Source organism: Corythoichthys intestinalis, unplaced genomic scaffold (genome assembly GCF_030265065.1).
Source record: "Corythoichthys intestinalis isolate RoL2023-P3 unplaced genomic scaffold, ASM3026506v1 HiC_scaffold_59, whole genome shotgun sequence".
In the NCBI taxonomy this organism is placed as follows: domain Eukaryota; kingdom Metazoa; phylum Chordata; class Actinopteri; order Syngnathiformes; family Syngnathidae; genus Corythoichthys; species Corythoichthys intestinalis.
The window spans coordinates 52,986-72,747 of record NW_026651628.1 but is presented as its reverse complement, the minus strand read 5'-3'; the positions used below and the strand labels follow the sequence as shown (position 1 = coordinate 72,747).

Sequence of the window (19,762 nt, the reverse complement as noted above, 5' to 3'; positions counted from 1 at the left end):
AGGTGAGCCTAACCTCCAAAATGAAGACTGTGTTGAGATGGGGGGACGTCGAGGTCGCTTGAACGACCTCTCCTGCACCTCCCTTAGACGTTACATCTGCAAGCGATGCCAAGGTGAGTTGGCGCCTTCTGTTGGTGTGCACCAACTATACTACACTGTGCTTTCGATTAGAGCAGGGGATTCTCAAACTTTTTCCTGTGAGAGCCACATAACTTTTCCCTTCTCTGATGAGGGGCCGGGTCAGTTTGTAACAGAAAAAGTGTGACGATTGCAGGAGTGCCTAAATGCAAAAATGAATTGTTTTTCAGAAAGCCACAATCAAATAACCCTTTCTGGATTCTTCACGGAACAAAAGTAAATAAAATTAATAATATAAAATAAAGATAATATGTCAAGTTCAAAAATAGATCTTTAGGTAGACATAAGGAGAGAAGACACTCAGTTTTCTTGGCCAAGGAGAGCAACATGTGACTCGTGAGTCACCAAAATTGATCTCGAGGAAAAATATCCTCCTTGGTATTTTATTTAGGGGTTTGTCCTAAACAAAGATGGATGTCGCCCTAAGGGAGGGGAGAGCAAGCTGGAGACACCCATGTGGTTTTCGATTGGATATGTGTGTGCATGTAGGTGGAACTAAGTGAATACACATGTGGAAGCAAGATCTTATGTAATCCAGACACTTCAGTTATGCAACGCTGCGGCCATGGATGGAAAATTGTCCTCGAAGGTCTAGACGGAAGTCCAGACGCCAGGTGCTGAAGATGCCTCGGAAGGTCTAGTTACGCAATGATGCGGCCATGAAGCAAAATAGTTGTCATCCCGACCCCCTTTTACCCTTTGTAACACTTAAGCATTATACTACAACCTGGTATAGCAAGCAATAATCATTTACTGGTTATATAAGTAAGAAAAATATGGCATTATGTATTTATGGTATGTATGAGCACAAGCAAATATTCAATCAATCAACCAAGCAAATATTTAATCAATCAAACCTCGATAATTACCTCAACATAATATAATATTATCACTATTAATTAAATAGATAATAACCAAATAGCCCTCTGGGTTCTTCACAGAAAAAAGCCAGGAAATAAATAACACTATTGGAAAAAAAAGAAATTGATTGTTCAGGGGGCCGGACCGAATGTGGAGGCGGGCCGTAGTTTGGAGAGTGAATAATATATGAATGTGAGAGAATATATGTGTGTGAGGGTGAATATGTATGTGAATGGAGAATGTATGTGTGTGTGAGGGCCAGAATGAAAAATGTCTTGTACGGCCCCTCATATAGTTCAGTTAGTCTTTCGTCTACTTTAAGAATGAGCTTGCATACGATTGATAATAGAGGCCTACTTGTACCACTAATACTTTTTCCATTCTGAGAGATTCAGGCATCATTATTAGCTGCCTATCAATCAAATACATTTGCTTAGTTGGCAAATTGTGCACTATCATACTTCTGACTCCGAGGCTGCAAGTGTTCTGCGCTCATATACATCTGTGAAACGTGACCGTGTTGCGGACGCAGCTTGAATGTGGTCTACCGATGGAGCACAGGATCACATGGTGTGCTGATTATTTAGCTGGGAAGATTCATGGCTTCCTAATATGCAATGTGCTCACTCACACTTAAAATCTTAATGTCAAATCTCATGTGTCCTACCTTGGTTGATGTTTGTTTCAATACCAGATAGCGATGAGATTATGTACAACGGCATTAAAGGCACTTGCAACCTCCAAGTGGATGTGTACCAGGTGAGTTGACGATTGTATGAGTTGTAGTTGGCATGTTCTGGAGGTTGCCCATAGCGATTAGCGCTTGACTGATATATCAATTTCACGCTGCCTTTATGTGTGCGTGCAGGAAGTTTCCGAAGTGCTGTTCAAAGAGCGTCTATACGCTGGCTGCATCATCGTCATCCAAGGAAAAGTGAAGCCGAACCCAACCAAGTAATTGTCACCATTCCCCCACGTTGTGTTAGGTTCGCTGTTACAAGAACTACCTGTCTGTATTGCAGGTTTATCGTCCACCTATCTTTGGGCCACGGTGAAGACACCCCGATGCGCATCGAAGTTGATTTCAAAGATGGGGACCTTGAGCTATTGACCCGCATCGGGAGTCATGTTGATGGAAAGTATGTCAACAAGATCGTCAAAAAGGACTCCTTCCCCTTCGCAGCCGGAAGCGACTTTGAGGTCATTATGTCATTTTAGGCACACCATCAAATTACAAAAAATTGAGGTGGTTGGAGCTTCTTCTCACGTCGGCTGGACTAATCATGCATTCTTTTACAGATGACCATCGAGTGCGGCGACGACATTTTCCGCTTGGCCGTCGGCAACGACTTTGAGGTGGAATACGAGAATGATGGTTATGATCTGCAAGATATCCACAGGCTGTTGGTGGAGGATGATGTGACAGTCACCAACGTCAGGCTGATTTGAGGCTGCCAGCGCAGTAAAATGGGAGGTGCTGCTTCTTCTCAGGATGTTGACGCCATGACGGCTCTTAACTAGGGTGACCGCCAGAGGGGAAAGTGGCTAGAATTCATTGCTGGAACTCCCCGACATGAACGGAGCCAGAATTTTTTTTTTACACACATAAAAATAAAACGGTATTACACATGCATTAGGCTACTGCATTACACATCCTATCACAAGGTAAACATGAGAAGTTGATTTTCATTCAAAATTGTATTTTTCAATGTAACAGTTAATAAAATAGCAGAAACCCCAACCTCTCCCAACCTCTATCTCTTTATTTTCCCTCATTTCCTCACGTCTAAATGCAAAAATTGAACTCCGAAAGAACATAGAATTACAATTGTGAAAATTTTTTGTCAAATAATCATGTCACAAAAAATACAAATGACTTACAGTGAAATGGAATGTATTTTGAAGATCGCACATTGACATGGAAGATGTTCTGAACCTCCCCATCTAACAAATGTAACAAAATTTAATGAAATAAGCCTCTTCAATTCTTTCCTCTCTCTGAAAGAGCTGAGCAATTTTCTGTTGAATTGCCCTTTTTTTATCGCCTTAATTTTGAACGGAAAAATGAGTCCATGCGCACATTGACCCGACTCCTCGTACTTTATAACTGCTGCAGCAAAGGAGAGCTCTGTGCTGTCCATGGAATAAATAAATGTACTGAATTATCGCCTTTCAAACAACACGAGTGTCCCATTTATCAAAGACAATGATGAAAGCAAAGACGATTCTCACTGCTCAGTTGTTTACAATAAGTGTACACTCAAAATAACGATTCAACCCACAATGCACTGTGGCCTTCCGATTGGCTGGCCTCTACAAGACACCACAACTTAAGAAGTTTTGTACATGTGACCCTTCACCACTTAGGTATACATACACTGCCCATCCATATGTTATTATACACATAAAATACTTAGACATTTGTTTCCGAGGCAGAAACGTAACCGAAAGCATTCACGAGTGTCAATGCTACCGCTAGACAACCGCACTGTGAAAGTGAATGAGCTTATGGGCAAAACCGTGACAAAAAAAAACAGATGCCGCGAATTATTCTGACCAGCAGGTGGCAGCAACGCACCGCAAAGGGTCAACTGATGGCCCATATTATTGCATAAAGTCAGCACATCGACACACAATACAACAGCATAAACGTCTCTCAGAACTACTACTTCTCACACTACTAGTAGGAGCCACGTCAACGCAGGCAGGCGATTCTCCTCAAATTGTTCCCGTGAAAAATCATGAAAATCCGACATTTTCACAAATTTATAAATCAGGCCGGATGCAACGGACAGGACGTGAAAAGTGGACATGTCCGGGCAAAGAGGACGTTTGGTCATCCAAGCAAACAGTCATGGCCGATAAAAACTAGATCACGATTGTGTACGATCGGAAAAAAAAAACGGACCCAAAAAGACATCAACACAACTGTTTCTCCACCAAGCATTGTGAGGAATGTTCACAGTCTATGTGCAGCGACTTTAATTCACTTTACAACGCATACTCACATCATCAATGAAGGAGCCGACGTACACTGCTGGCCAAAAGTATTGGCACCCATGCAATTCTGTCAGTTAATGCTCAATTTCTCCCAGAAAATGATTGCAATTACAAATGCATTGTTAGTACTGCTTTGTCATGTACGTGTACAATCATTTAGTTTATTTTTTTTGTCTGTGAATTTCAATCTGTTTGTCACTAGTAAACATCCACTCCATTTGAACAAGGAGGGGGACAGCGAATACGTTCGTTCGCTTCCAGCCCTTCCAGTTCAAATGGAGTGGAGGTTTAAGTGCTGTCAATGGCAACACTTGGAAACTGTTCAGTTTTAGTCAATTTCAGCGACGCCGTTGGACAAAAGCGGTAGTGTTTTGCCTTAAGGCAGACACACACCCAAATAGTGCTGTAAAATCACGATGGTCGCCTGCAGATGGATAAAACATTTGTTTCCAGCGGCTGTGTGAAGGATTAAAAGTAACAAGGTAATGAATCCAGTTGTGGCTAAACAATAGGATAGGATCAAGGCCGGCCCAGCATATACGCAGACTATGCAGCTGCTTAGGGCCCCTGACCACTCGGGGGCGGGGCCCCAATCTGGAAACCTCATTTTATACGTTGTTAATAGAGCATCGTGAATAATGTGGCGCGCATTGCCGTTGATCTATGCAAACATCCATTTTCTTGTCATTACAATCTGGCAACCTGGGGAGTGACGTTAAACCTGCTTTGCGATGATTGGTGCTCAAACTTGCTTGGAAAATAGATGCACGGATATGTGGAAGAGAATTTATCCCTCTGGAGCAGAGAAAGGAAAGAAGAAAATCGGAGAAGAAAAGAAACAACAGTATAGTGCTGCAACGATTAATCGATGAACTCGAGTATTCGATTAGAAAAAACATTCGAATTAAATGTTGTTGCTTCGAGTATTCGTTTAATGAAAGTGGCGTTGTCATGGTTTATTTTGAAAGTGTTTGCATTTACTTTTATTGATTAGGGTGGATACACTGCCCTCTGGTCTGCCTCTTTTTACATGGCTGAATCCAACTGCTCCCTGTTAACACCAACGTAAGCTAAGTTTTTGTTTGAGCTAATGTTTTTTAATGCATTCATAATTTAGTTTATAGGTATATTTAGCCGTTTTTTGTGGGAATATGTGTCTGAACCATTTGTTAAGAGCATTGTGAAAAAAACTTTAGCATTTTATAGCATTTATATGCTAGCTGACTTTCTCTATGCAAGTTAGCCAATTGTTCTTTTGTTGTACATAGATCCTCATTTAAAAAAATATTTATATATGTATCTATATATTACATATATATATATATATTACATATATATATATATATATATATATATATGTATATTACATATATATATATATATATATATTTATATATACTCTTTGAGGCTGAGCTCAGGTATTTTAATTTTTCATGTTCCTTATCTGATTACTCGATTATTCCAACTGACTAGTCCATCAATTAATCGACTACTAAAATATTCTGTAGCTTCAGCCCTACAACAGTTTCGCGGTAATTGAGCATGTTGTTGATGTTGTTGTTGTTGTTGTGCAAGACACTCCAACTTGAACGCTGTTGTCAGCAGAGCTGGTCAATATGTCGTACTGGTAATTGCCATTAGCTGCAGGGCAAAAGCCTGGAGCGAATCAAGTAAAGCGGAGCAAGCTGTCACCTGTCGGCAACGGCAAATGTACGGCTTCCGCTGATTGTAGTAAAACGAAATATTGGCATAATATGCATTTGGACTGGAGAGCGTAGATATAGTCATTTCATTATTATCAAGTAGTATGCCAATCAGAAAAAGGTTTGGCGCCATCTACTGTAAGTACTGGCAATCGTTTGGGGTGAGAAGTTTGAGTATGCAGTGCAACAAAATCTGATTAATATAAAAAATGTGGACGTATGGGTTGGATTGCATGTATGGGTTTCACAGTACTCTGTGACGAAATGGTGGGCCAAAAATATGGGCCCCTTGGCATTATTTTGCTTAGGGCCCCTAAGTGGCCTGGGCCGGCCCTGCGTGCAAGTGCATCCAATCCACGGGGGAGAGACGAGATGGCAGCCCAGACTCGGCAACCTCACCTGCACCTGGCCGAGCTCACAACCGCCCAGTTCATCGACATCTGGAAACACTTTGACATGGATGGTCAGTGACTTTTGCTCTTTTTTTTTCCCCCTTCCATCAGAAGTTCATTTCTTAAAAAGAGAAAATGTGTTAACTATTAAACATTCATTTTCTTGACCCTGAATAAAAGATTTGCAATTTTAATCCTATATAGGGCACTCATTTTTACACAACGTATGGTTGCCATTGACGGCACCAGACCTCCATATCCATTTTGGCTAGGAGAGGCTAGCAGCGACTGACCACTGCCAACCCTTCCAGTCAAAATGAATTGGATATCTAGTGTCGCCAATGACACTGAAAGATGAGCATTCACAACCATTCTTTCCAGTTTAAATGAGTTGGATGTCTACAGCTGTCAATAGCAGGCAATGAGTAAAATACTAAGAACAAAAAGATAGACTTTGGAGTGTTATTGGAGATCATAACCACAGTGTGTAAATAAATGACATTTTTGATCTGTAAAATTAGTTGATTTCATGTGCTCGTTAGTAGGTCAGAATAAGGTTGGATATCGGCCAACTGTTGTAGTCGCACTTCCCGTTTTCATGGGATTACCTTCTCATGTCATTCAAACCCCCCCTCTGAGCTCTGTTAAACCAAACCAGTCTTATTCCGAGCCAGTATTAACTCTCACCACAACAGCTTTCTGCTTGCATATATTGTAGGTGGTAAATGCTGGAGAGGACTGCAAGACATTCCAAATGTTGTTGTGAATTTGGTGATAAGACTTGGCTCAATTTGCTATGGTCAACGATGAGTTGAATCAAGAGCCAATGGACACGCATTGGACCCACTGGCAATTCCAATTTTGTGTTCAGACAAGATTAACACACAGAGCTGCCTCTGAATGATCGTGTTTTTGTGTCATTGACGGCGACAAACGTCCAGTCCATTTGCTAATGGTGAAGTGATAGTCAAATAGCAAAAATAGTGGCGCTTCGATGTACGAGTGACCAGACTCAAGAGTTTTTCGAGGTCTGACCTGAGGTGGTTAAAAGCAAAAGTAGTTATCCAAAACATTCCTCAAGTACAAGTAAAAAATATTCGTTGAAAAGAATACTCTAGTAAGGAGTAACTTTGTCAGTAACTGCTTACAATGTCTGATGAAAAAAAAAAAAATAATAATGTTATATATTTTTTTCAAAGCACAACTTCATCTACTAGTAGATGGACTGTCATTATCATACTGTACTATAACCTATCCGGCCAAAAAGATGACACACAAACCCTCAAATTCAGACCAGAACAACACGATGAATCACCACCCAGAGCATGAGTGCCCTCTAGCGGAGAACAAACATTGTTACCGCTACTTATAACGTATAATGGAGTCATGTGGTTATTGTTGCGACGTCTCATTGGTACAACTGAGACGGCCACTGTCGGCACCTCTTGCGAGAATAAAGTCAATATGTACAATAAAGACGAAAAATGTAATGACTAGTGTAGCCCAAAGTAGTGGAGTAAGAGTTGTGTTTCATCACAAATCTACTCAAGTCAAAGTAAAAAGTATCGCGTGGTAAAACCATAAGGTGGAGTTTGACTTTTCTGGCAAGAGGGGCCAAAAATGTTGATGACCCCGAAACGCAGTGTCAGCAATAAAATCAACTTACACGATATATGCTCCGATAGTAGCTTAGCCCATGCTCGTACATACAGGCATCCCAGCTGTGTGTGCGTCTGCGTGTGTGCGTTTTTCTGTCTTACCTCGTGGAGAAGTAGACGCCGCATCTGTTTTGGCTGAATATTTCAGCCAGGAACATCATTTATAATAATACGTTGAAAATGAACTTTTTTTTTTTTACCTTGTTTCCATTTTTGGGGGTTAACGTCTGAAGTGGAGCCAACTGAAATTCCGCTCACCATTTTGGCGATGCTCTCCGGTGTTTCATGGTCCACATCTTCAGTTCTTGGTTCTCGCTCAGTAGTTGTTGTCGCTTTTGAAAGCTTAGGTTTGAAAAAAATGATGTATATCCATCTTGCCTCTTCTGACCTCCAGTGTTTTTTGGGGGTGGCTTAGCAAAGCAAATGACCGTCTCTAAGGTGCTAGTTGTCAGGGAGCGCGGGCGGGCAAGGTGGACCCAAATGCAGGGAAATGTAGGCAAGGCAGATGAATGGTGCAAAAATGATTTAATTAAAGCCAACGAAAAACAAAGTACAAACAAAGGCTGTGATAATCCAAAGAAGGCACTGAGGCAAACAAAAACTGTCACTAACAAAAGACTGCTTTTCAAAAACTCACTTGGAACTTAAGGGCTTGGATAGGCGTGAATACTGCTGATGAGAACCTGACATGGACTTTGACGTTGACATAGACACTTACATTGACAATGACGCAACAAGGACTGAAAAGAAACTGGGTGCTTTTATACACACACACATGCAGACAAGGGGTAACGAGACAACGAGGAACAGCTGGGTAATACAGGAGGACTCACTATGTGCAGGCACGACAGGTGAAATCAATGGGTAATCACAGAGACAAGTCACACTAAGGAAAAAAACAACACAAAACCCAACACTAGTCACATGATCTTTTTGAAAAATATTTTTTTTACCCATTACAAAAAATGTTTTTTGTTCATTTCATTCATTTTTGTTGTTTGTTTTATTGCTTTACAACTTTTACAGACAACATTTTACCGGCAACGTCTTAATTTTAAATCCATATATTGGAAAGTCATTTATAAGATCCGACCGCGCACTTATGCGCGTGCGGTGGCCACGGACGACGGGGAACCCAGCCAGCAGGAGGAAAACTCGGTGGAGCAACAAGTGGCATCTTACCTTCGGAGCAAGGGAATAACGTTGGACTTGGAGCACATCGAGGCGTGCCACTCAATGCCGATGAGGAATGACAGACCGCCAGCCATCATCGTGAGATTTATCAGTCGAAAAAACAAGACAATGCTGCTGAAACAAGGTCGCAAGTTGAAGGGTACCGACGTATATATGAACGATCACTTAACACGGAAGAATGCTGATATCGCCAAAAAGGCAAGATATCTTAAAAAGCAACGCAAGATTCAACACACGTGGGTAGTCAATTGTAAAATATACATTAAATGGAACGGAACGCCTGAGGAAGCAAAAGTGCTGATGGTGCGAGATATTGAAGAGCTTGAAAAGTACTGATACCTATCAAGACCAGGTACCATCTCTGCATACAATGACTATGAACGATACATCAAACACACGAACTGTACTCAGGAATAAGAGCGACATTGATCCACTTCTGCGAACCCTTCAGAACAAACAAATAGAACTTGAGGCCTTTAAATCCAACGAGTCCAACAAAAGAGTCCCTAATATAGAAAGTGATCCTGACAATCATTTCTTTTCTTCTACTGTTACCAATTGCGATTATTTTTACACAAGATCTGTATGAAAATCATATCAACTCAATGGGCAAAACTGTCAATTATACATTTCAACAGCAGAAGCATGTACAAAAATGTCAGCTCTACCAAAGACTATCTGCACCAATTTACACACCCCTTCAGCATAATTGCGATCACAGAAACGTGGTTTAATATTGATAAAGGTATTGATTTTCTTATGGATGATTACGAATTAAAATACATAGAGAAAAGAAAACTGGTGGTGGAGTTGCCCTATATATTCATAAATCAATTAAATGTATGGTATTAACAGATACAGCTGCACTAGAAGCTATAATGCTGGGGGAAGTACAGCCACTGAGTTCTATCTCCTTTTTCTCACTCTACCTACAGTACCACTTGTCTTACTTAATTTCTATTTTCCAATGGTAATATCTAGTAATATGGTAATATCTGTCTAGTCTCTTCATCACTCGTCACCCGGTCTCCCCTTTCCCCCCACCCCTTTTTCAGCTGCAGCCTCCTGACTGTCCGGACCCCTGGCTGGATGGATGTCCTCGTTGCTACCCCCGTCTCATCTGGCTAGATGGACCTCTTCTTGTTCCTTTACTCCAATGTATCTTTACGGACTGTAACTTCGCCTGCTAATTCCCATTAGCAGTACTGGTGCTCCCTGCCTATCTGTCCCGGGAGTGGATCTCTCCTCAGTGTGGTACTTCCCAAGGTTTCTCATTTTCTCCCAAAGACTCTGGAGTTTTTGGAGTTTTTCCTTGCCGACATGGAGGGTCTAAGGATGGGGGATGCCCAGGACTTGAAATGTATGTATTCATCTTCATTGCTTCATTTGCTGTTTCTGATTTTGTATCATATTGCCTCTGCAAAGCCCTTTGAGACAACCTTGTTGTGATTTAGGGCTATACAAATAAAATTGAATTGAATAGATATGTCAAGAACACTTGGAATGTTTGACAATAGAGATCTCCAATGAAAAAAAGAAAAATATAATTGTCAGTTGAATCTATCGATCACCGGGTTCATGTATTGATTCCTTCACTGAATGGATGAGCCAATTGTTTTCCACTATTAAGCAGAAAACATTCTTCATCTGTGGAGATTTTAATATTGATTTATTAAATCCAAGCAAACTGGCAGCAATGGACAATTTTTTGGATACAATGTATAGTATGTCTCTTTACCCAACAATAACTAAACCAAGTAGGATTACATCACACACCATCACAGCTGTGCCACAGGCGCCAGTGAACTGGACAATGGATGTAAATTGGGACAGAAATCAAGAAAGAAGAGTTGGGATGCATTTCAGCCTCAGATCAAGCTACAGTATGCGTTATAAGGTGAAATAATCAAATGGGTAACCGTCAGCCATTCCGACAGAGTTATGTAACCAACGGGGTTGCATCCACACTTGTGTATAGCACAAAAAGGAACATTTGTGTGGTAATTTGCACTTTTTATTTTTGAGGATGATGTTTAACCCTTTCGGTTACAGTGGTCACATCAGTGGACATCTATCCAAAAGTTATCATTAGTTTACCTCACCACCGCCAGCCCAGGTCACAATTTTTGTTGTGGTAATAAGTAAAAGATATTGATAGACGTCCAATCCATTTTAACTGGGAGGGGCTGGAAGCGATCGAACAATCAGTTGAAATGGATTGAATACCGTAAGAGGCAGCCATAGAGTTAAGATATGAGAGGTCACAAGATTCATCAAACAAAACAAAATTAAATGAATAACTTTCCCACAGCAAAATTCACACATGGGACACTTATTTGAATTAATGTTATTATTATTATTTTTTTTTTTAATCTTGATTTATTTCAATAATTTTTCATTTATATTTTGAAGTTTTGATTTTTTTTTTAGAATGAATTTCATTTCATGTAGAATTATTTCTATTTTATTACTTCATTACTATGTATTTTTTTTTCATGTGCTTTGTTTCTTAATTTAAAAAAATACTATTTAAGTATTTGATTTGCCCCCGCCCCCATGACTAGGGTCATAGTAGGGCCATCAGGGAGTGTCCCGCAATACAAACCCTCAAAACTCGGCTCAAGCACTTTTTGAAAGTAAACCAGTCCTGCAATCACTGACTTTTAAAGCGCCTGTGACACGATGAAATTAAATAGCATTATTATGTGAATTAAAATCATATTTTGAGATCATTCGACTATATACAACAATTTGGCAAAGCGCAGATGAAGAGAAATGTTTCTTTTAATCTGCCGTTTAGCCCCGCCTATCATTGTAGCACTCTAGTGCAGGGGTCCCCAACCTATTCCACAAAGGCACACTGTGGGTGCAGGATTTCATTCCTACCAAACAAGATGACAACACTTTTTCCCCAATCTGGTGTTTTACAAGTGCAATCACTTGATTGCAGTCAGGTGTGGCTTGTTTTAGCAGAAGCCTCATTGGCTCAACTGCCTCTGCTGGATCGGCTGGAACAAAAACCAGGACCCACAGTGTGCCTTGAGGACTGGGTTGGAGAACCCTGCTCTAGTGCCTCCATCTAGGTGATGACGTCGGCAGAGTAACGATTTCAGCTGATTTAGAAATCAGCCCAATGGGGAAGATTCAGAACGCGGAAAATGCAACAGACAGCAGCAAAATGTCATCATTGTTTTTATCTCTCTACTCCAATATTTTTACAGTATGTATCTAAGTAATTTCCCCCAATTGCTAAATAAATTGTATGGGATGAAAAATAAGTCTTGTGTTAAATAGAATTAGGCCTTGGGGTGGACCCTGAAAAAGTGCCTAGAAAATGGGTTTCGTTCCACTGTCTGGGCACTACTTGTTCAATGCATTTTTTGATAAGATAATACCCTTCTGAACTTTGGGTTAAAAGTTCACCCAACGTTTCCCTGCACCAATTTTGTCAAAATCTAGGAATATATATGTATAGAGTGGGGAGAACAAGTATTTGATACACTGTCCATGGGTTTTCCCATGGGCCGTGTATCAGTGTGTATATATATATATACATATATATATATATACATATATATATATATATATATACACATATATATACACATATATATATATATATACACACACATATATATATATACACACATATATATATATATACACACATATATATATATACACACACACACATATATATATATACACACACACACATATATATATATATACACACACATATATATATATATATACACACACATATATATATATACACACACACATATATATATACACACACACATATATATATATACACACACACATATATATATATATATATATATATATATATACACACACATATATGAAATGTGCACTCTCAATAAAACAATAGCACTTCATTGGAACATCCATCTTTTTTGGCAGTCAAATTGAACAAAGGTCTATTTTTTTGGAAAAGGGAAAAGAGCCTTTTTTTGTTGTTGTTTTAAAGGTGTTAAAATGGAGAGTAACATTTTGATAATGAAACTAAACATAGGAGAGATGGTGGGTGATTACTCATCAATATCAGTATCATCAGTGTCATCATCCCATTTCCTTTGAAATATTTTCACAGTCCTGGCAGTGGCATAAATCTGTACAGGACATTTTTGCAGACAAGCATGAACATCTTTCAGTCTCACACTTGCTTATCTTGCAACCACAGTGGATTACCTGTAGCACACTATCTGGGGCAGGATTTCTAGTCATCCATTTTACTGTTAATTCACCATCCTCAATGTCCCATCCATTGCCAATTGGTGAAGGGGCACACATCATACCAGTCAGACAATGTCGCATTACTGCTGCCTCGTAGTTTGCCCTTTTGCTGTGTTGGAAGAGAGCATCACTTGTTGGAGGAATGGACATTCCAGATACACAATGTCTTGACATAGAGAGAGAACTTTTAGATTCACATCATCAGGAATATCAACATACCCGGCTAGTGTTGGTTCTTCTGTTGCACCAATCGATTGTACTGTTCAACAGGCACAACAGCTTTCGCTTCACATACATTTAAATCTTCTGCTGTGGGAGGCCATGGGCATTTCAGTGAGGGTGATTCGCTTAGAATGGTCCTCAATAGCAGCCCTGCACTGTAAAGTGTCCTTCTTTGTTCTGTGGATTTCCAACCAGATGGTGTGCTAGCCATTTGTTCAGTGTCACTTTCTTGTCTTACCTCAGTAGAGTCGGTAGCTGATGTACCTGATGACTGAGGTATCCTGTCTAAAAGTTTGTCTGTTGATGATAAAGTCTCCAACAAAAAAAACAAAAAAAACATTTCAGACATGTTGCGCTGGAAAGGGGTGTGAAAAACTATGGGGAGAGATTTGTCTCAAAAATATTCTCACAAATACTTTCGCGATTTACACATATCTTTTGTCGATGCACAAATATATCCAAGATTTTCACATGTATTTTCGAGATCCACAAATATATCCATGAGTTTCACATGTGTTTTTGTAATCCACTAATATATCCTCGAAATTCACATGTGTTTTTTAATGTTGTGCGTGCACTCATCATGAATTATTGTTTGCAAACATTCGAATTGTATTTGTGAATCAGCGGCCGCGTGCATTTATTTTTGAGACAAACATAACAAGAACAAGTGCATTGGCGATTCACACGTGTTTTTCAAATTCACAAATACATCCGCGATTCTCACAAATACATGAGTGATTTTCACACGCGTTTTTCAGATCCACAAATACGTCCGCGTTTTCCACAAGTGTTTTTCAAATCCACAAATACTTCCGCAAGTTTCGCATGTTTTTTAATGATGTGCGTGCAATTATCATGACTTGACATTTTTTAAGTATTCAATTTTGCTTGTGAATTGCTGGAGCTGTGTTCTTTAACAGCAAACACGCGCATTTCTTTTTGAGACAAACGTCACTCGATGTTTCACCAAGATTTTCTCACACACAGTAAGCCGAGAATTTTCACGTGTCTCAAATAACCTCCGCCTTCATCTGATAGGTGGCAGTTTTGAGCGCATAGACTATAAAAGTATGATTCCCAAACTTCAAGAACTATCAAGACTGTCCGTGTACCTTGAGGCCGTTTGTTTTTCCTTCTAATTTTGGAAAATAAAAAACGAAAAACGAACCTTAATCCGTTTTTACAATGTCAATTTATTGAACTGAAGTCGAAAAACAAAATACGACCAATATTTGTTTTCCTCCGAGTTCGCTTTTACAATGAGCCTTGAACCGGAAAACGATGTTTTTCTTCAATAAGGCCTCGTCTTCCGGGTCATGGCTCATTGAATTCTTTGCAAAAAAAAATCTTTATTTTTGGACAATTAGAGGCAGAAGACACTTTTTGTGTCACAACTTTTTAATGGCACCTATGTTTTACGCGGAGTTTTGGGATTATTTTCAGTTACCAGTTAGACCTAAGCAATATGCTAGTGTTGATGATGCGATTCCTTCAGGATTCATTATGCTGTGCAGAAATGTAAACATGCCATTTCAAACTTTATCTCCTCCAAATATACTAAATTCAAGTGTGGGGAAATTATGTTTACTACATAACAAAAATTTGAATAGATATACTCGATCTCTATTTCAGAACGAGATTAGATCCAAAGCATATGTTAAGTCTTTTTGGAGATATCATTTGGTCCACGCCTAAGTATGGACTATCCCCAATATGTTTCGGTTGACAAGTAAGGTCAAAGAAGTCGCTTTCAAAATTATCTATAGATAAGTACTATCCTGCAAACCACTACATGAAAAAAATTAAAGTGGGACATTGATACAGAGACAGTTCAGCACCTTTTTTGGACCTGCTCTTTTTCCAATAAATTTTGGAAAGAACTTTGCAAGTTCAGAATCAGGAGCCTACACATGTGGACTTCAAACTCAAATGGGAAAATGTCTTTTTTGTTTTTGTTTCTATAAGAATCTCAAGAAAGAGATTGTTTCTATTATTAATCTTGTCATTTTGTCGAAATTCTACCTACACAAATGTAAATTTAGCAAGCTGTTACCTTCTTTTTCTCACTTTCATAACGAGACTGTGTGCTACATAAATCTGTTTAAAAAATCAAATAATCTAAAAGCGGAAAATAACAATATTTGTGGAAAAACTTGAATCTCTTTGTGAATAATTGCTCACAGCATTATTCATTGTTTTTTTGTTTTTGTTTTGTTTTGTTATTTTCCTGATGTGCAATGTTTGAAATGTTTATAACCCCCTGGCATATTTGTGCTGTTGTTTTTTTTTTTTTGTTAATAAAAACAAATATTGGACATATTTTGTTTTTCGACTTCAGCTCAAAACCATTAATTGGTAAAATGGATTAAGTCTCGTTTCCGTTATTGAATTAGCAGTTTTTAATTGGGAAACGGGAGATGATTCATTTCTCTTTTTTTTTTTTTTTTTTTTTATTAACACACATAAAAACAAAAAATGGAATAGGGTAGGTTTTCCAACGGACCCAAGACACCTGTTTATCTGTTGCCCGGTGTAATGTCACCCGCTAGGTGTCCGTATGTGATCTGGGGATGGGGATGGCGTGGCTCTGCGGTAGAGTAGTTGTCCCCCAACCCAGAGGTTGTGCAATTCTCTGCCCTGATGAACTCGCCTAAGTATCCTTGAGCAAGATACTGAACCCCACATTGCTCCTGGTGCTGCGTCACCTGTATGTAGATGGCGATGTAGTGTAAAGCGCTTTGAGCGCCTTGAAAGGTGGAAAAGCGCTACATAAGTAGAACACCATTTGCCATCTGTGTTGATGGGCACTTTTGACCTTTCTATGCGCTCAATACTGCCGCCTATCGGACTGAGGCGGAGGTTATTTGAGACACGTGAAAATTCTTGGTTTACTGTGTGTGAGAAAATCTTGGTGAAACATCGAGTGACGTTTGTCTCAAAAAGAAATGCGCGTGTTCGCTGTTTAAAAAAAAAAACAAAAACAAAAAAAACACAGCTCCAGCAATTCACAAGCAAAACTGAATGCTTAAAAAATGTCAAGTCATGATAATTGCGCGCACATCATTAAAAAAAACATGCGACATTTGCGGAAGTATTTGTGGATTTAAAAAACACACGAGGAAAACGCGGACGTATTTGTGGATCTGAAAAACACGTGTGAAAATCACTAATGTATTTGTGAGAATCGCGGATGTATTTGTGAATTCGAAAAACACAAGTGTGAATCGCGAATGCGCTTGTGTGAGAAAATTTGACCGTTTCTTGTTATGTTTGTCTCAAAAATAAATGCACTCGGCCGCTGATTCCCATATACAATTCGAATGCTTACAAACAATAATTCATGATGAGTGCACGCACTACATAAAAAAAACACATGTGAATTTCGAGGATATACTTGTGAATTACAAAAACACATGTGAAACTCATGGATATATTTGTGGATCTCGAAAATACATGTGAAAATCTCTGATATATTTGTGCATCTACAAAAGATATGTGTGAATCGCGAAAGCATTTGTGAGAATATTTTTGAGACAAATCTCTCCCCATAAAAAACTAATTGGGGGAAATCACACTTCAATCTTCTTTTCAGCATATCCCGCCTGAAACAAAGTTAAAGGGAAAGATGAGCACAAGACACACATATTCACATCACACACACCCACATAATACATTCACTCTTGCGCTTATATTTCTCATTCACACAAATACACCAAAGAGAACAAAATGAAACGTTCTCTCAAGGCTTTTTTTCAGAGACTAAATAAAAAAAAAAAAAAAAAACTTTTTAGTATGAATATTTATAAATTACCTGTAGTCTGAAGCATCAAGATCCTCATGGTTCTTCACGATGTTCACGAACAACCTTCTTGGCTTGTCCATTCTGAGCACTTCTTTGTCAACGATAATCCTTTGACGGATCACTTGTTCACAAAAGAGTTTGTAGCTCTCAGCATAGGGTTGTCTGAAACACACACACACACACGCACGCACACACCCACACACACTTAGGATGTGCAAAGAGTAACGCTTTCGATGCTTTGGCTAAAGGCAAGCAGAATACAAGTGACATGTTGTTGACCAACGCTTTACCTTTGAAATGTGTCATTTTACAGCGAACTTATCCACATCAGCACCAAGTCCAAGCCCACCAAGTCCAGGAAAGAAGTGCCCTTCCAAAACAACTGTCATATGAAAGTGCAATAGATGCTTTTGCATCAGTGAAGACAAGGTGAGTAAGGTTATAGGTCGAGGTGAAAAAAAGTTGCATTTTAAAGTGTTCGGTTTGTCTTTATATAGGTTTGTGTTGGTGGGGGGTGTTAATCATATTGTAACAACAATTGTAAAAGTCATCAAGATTGTGTTCAACTGCAGGTTTTTTGTTGTTGTTTGTTTTCCCTTCGGTCATTAAAAGTTCAATTATCCCTCCCCCTCCAGCACCTCAACCTATATGTATTCATGATCCAGATCAATTGAGATCACAGACAATGGTTTTGGAGCTAAGTTTTCTGTTGTGTTGAAGCACATGTCTTTTGGACATTCTCTTCCTACGTTTGATACATTATGACAAAACACACACACAAGCACCACATACAAAATTATCCATCTCGCAATGTGAAACAAAACACCTGGAATGTGAAGCGTTGCATTGAAAACCTCAGTCCATGTAGAACTGTAACATATATGTATTTATTTTTTATTTTTTAATGTTAATTTTATTTATATATGAAAAAATACAATTATACATTAATACAAATCTATTGGGTTTATTGATAATTTATTGATTAAAAAATCATTAAGATTATAATGGAATTAAAAAAAGTAGATATTTATTTATATCATAGGTAAATACTATGACCCTTTAGTATAAAACTAAAACTAACCAAAACTAAACTACAAGAGTATTTAACTGCCATTAGTCAATACTTAGTATTATATATTTAGTGTTATTATATTTAGTAATACTACTACTACTAATAATATAGTATTATATAATACTATAAAATTAAATTAAAAAATAAATTATTATGAATTTATTAAATTTATTATTATTAAATTAAAATTATTATTATACAATTTAATAGTAATATTTAGTGTTATTTTTTTTTAATTCATAATAATTTTAATAGTTTTAAAATAGTTATATATATACATTTGTATTAATGTATAATTTTGGTTCGTTTAGCTTACTACTGACAACAACAGAAGTGCGCTTATTCTTAACTGGGAGGACTGGCTATGGATTCTCACGTTTCTGTGCCAATGACGGTGCTAGACGTCCAATCCATTTGCAGCCTTCCAAGGCAAACCGAAGTGAATGTTTCAGGTTTTCAGTCAGTGGCGGTCAGTGAGTTAAATGAGTGGTATATCAATGCTTAAAGTCAGTCGTTAGTTTTAAATAGGCTTTACTACACCCTTTTTTCAAAAGTTCACAGTCGGATCAGAAAGTGTCTCAAAACCGCGGATGTATTATGTATTGTTTCCATTGTTTCAAATGAGACTGACAGTTTGCTTAATATGTCTAGTAATCTGACAAGTATACATTTCCCCGAGGTGGGGCCAATAAAATGCCCTTTTATATTGATCCCCTAATGATCTGAAGAAACAAATCCAGTCCCAACAACGTTTGCAGTGAACCTTGAAGTCAAATAAAAACGTGAACTCACCAAGCGAAGCCCAAATGCCAAGCACGGTCAACGCTTGGAAAAGGAGCGATTGTGCCTTCTTCATCTCTCAGGTCCAGATAGAAGATCAGCCAGATAAACTTCAGAGGAGAATTTAATACGACGCAAGCCTCTTTCGCTCTGTGACAGACACACAAGCTTGACTACGTCACGCACGCACGCACGCACGTCCAACGACACAAAGGCTGGAGGATGACGCTCTAAAGAACTCGTGCATCAAAAGAAAACAAACATACAAACAAAGAAGAATTCGTGCATCAAACACGTCTCAACGTCACGTGGAACATTTGGAAATTAGGGTCGTACTAGTGATGGAGAAACCTTAGCTTTCTGAAGCAGTAAATATATATCAAGCAACGTGTCGAAATGGTTCATTCAGTGTTATGAAGCATTTGCCACGAATCAGTGTGGTGAGTCACGACAGACGACACTGCTTCACCGCTGCTTTCTGTACCGCTGAAGCAAATGTGTTGAGATGGTTCCGTGCTACGAGGCATTTGACACAATTCAGTGTGGTGACATCTTCTGGACAAAAATATATTGAATTTTCATCTAACCAAATGACCAAGTGTCATCTGAACAATGAAACCTGTGGGTGGTATGGTGGTTATATACTATGTCTGATGTGCGAGCAGTAGTGGGTT

The 19,762-nt window shown here is 38.8% G+C and overlaps 1 protein-coding gene and 1 long non-coding RNA gene across 7 annotated transcripts; one reads left to right on the top strand and one right to left on the bottom strand.

Annotated features, from left to right (window-relative positions):
• The first annotated feature begins 6 nt into the window (after positions 1-6).
• LOC130911576 (galectin-4-like) lies at positions 7-2,740 on the top strand. Its single transcript, XM_057829261.1, has 5 exons — positions 7-113; positions 1,694-1,758; positions 1,868-1,953; positions 2,022-2,199; positions 2,299-2,740. The coding sequence occupies exons 1-5, from the start codon at positions 38-40 to the stop codon at positions 2,446-2,448; spliced, it is 555 nt and encodes a 184-aa protein (XP_057685244.1). The 5' UTR covers positions 7-37; the 3' UTR covers positions 2,449-2,740.
• Positions 2,741-7,250: 4,510 nt separating this feature from the next.
• LOC130911577 (uncharacterized) lies at positions 7,251-19,320 on the bottom strand. Of its 6 annotated transcripts, none has more exons than XR_009062290.1 (6): positions 19,101-19,320; positions 17,527-17,643; positions 17,246-17,398; positions 17,008-17,036; positions 13,429-13,744; positions 7,251-13,318 (listed from the first exon to the last, which is right to left on the bottom strand). It is a non-coding gene; the product is annotated as an uncharacterized LOC130911577 (long non-coding RNA). The 6 variants fall into 6 exon arrangements; XR_009062292.1 differs by having other exon boundaries at positions 13,429-13,586; positions 13,670-13,744; positions 17,527-19,318; XR_009062289.1 differs by having other exon boundaries at positions 17,527-17,618; positions 19,101-19,315.
• Positions 19,321-19,762: the final 442 nt, after the last annotated feature.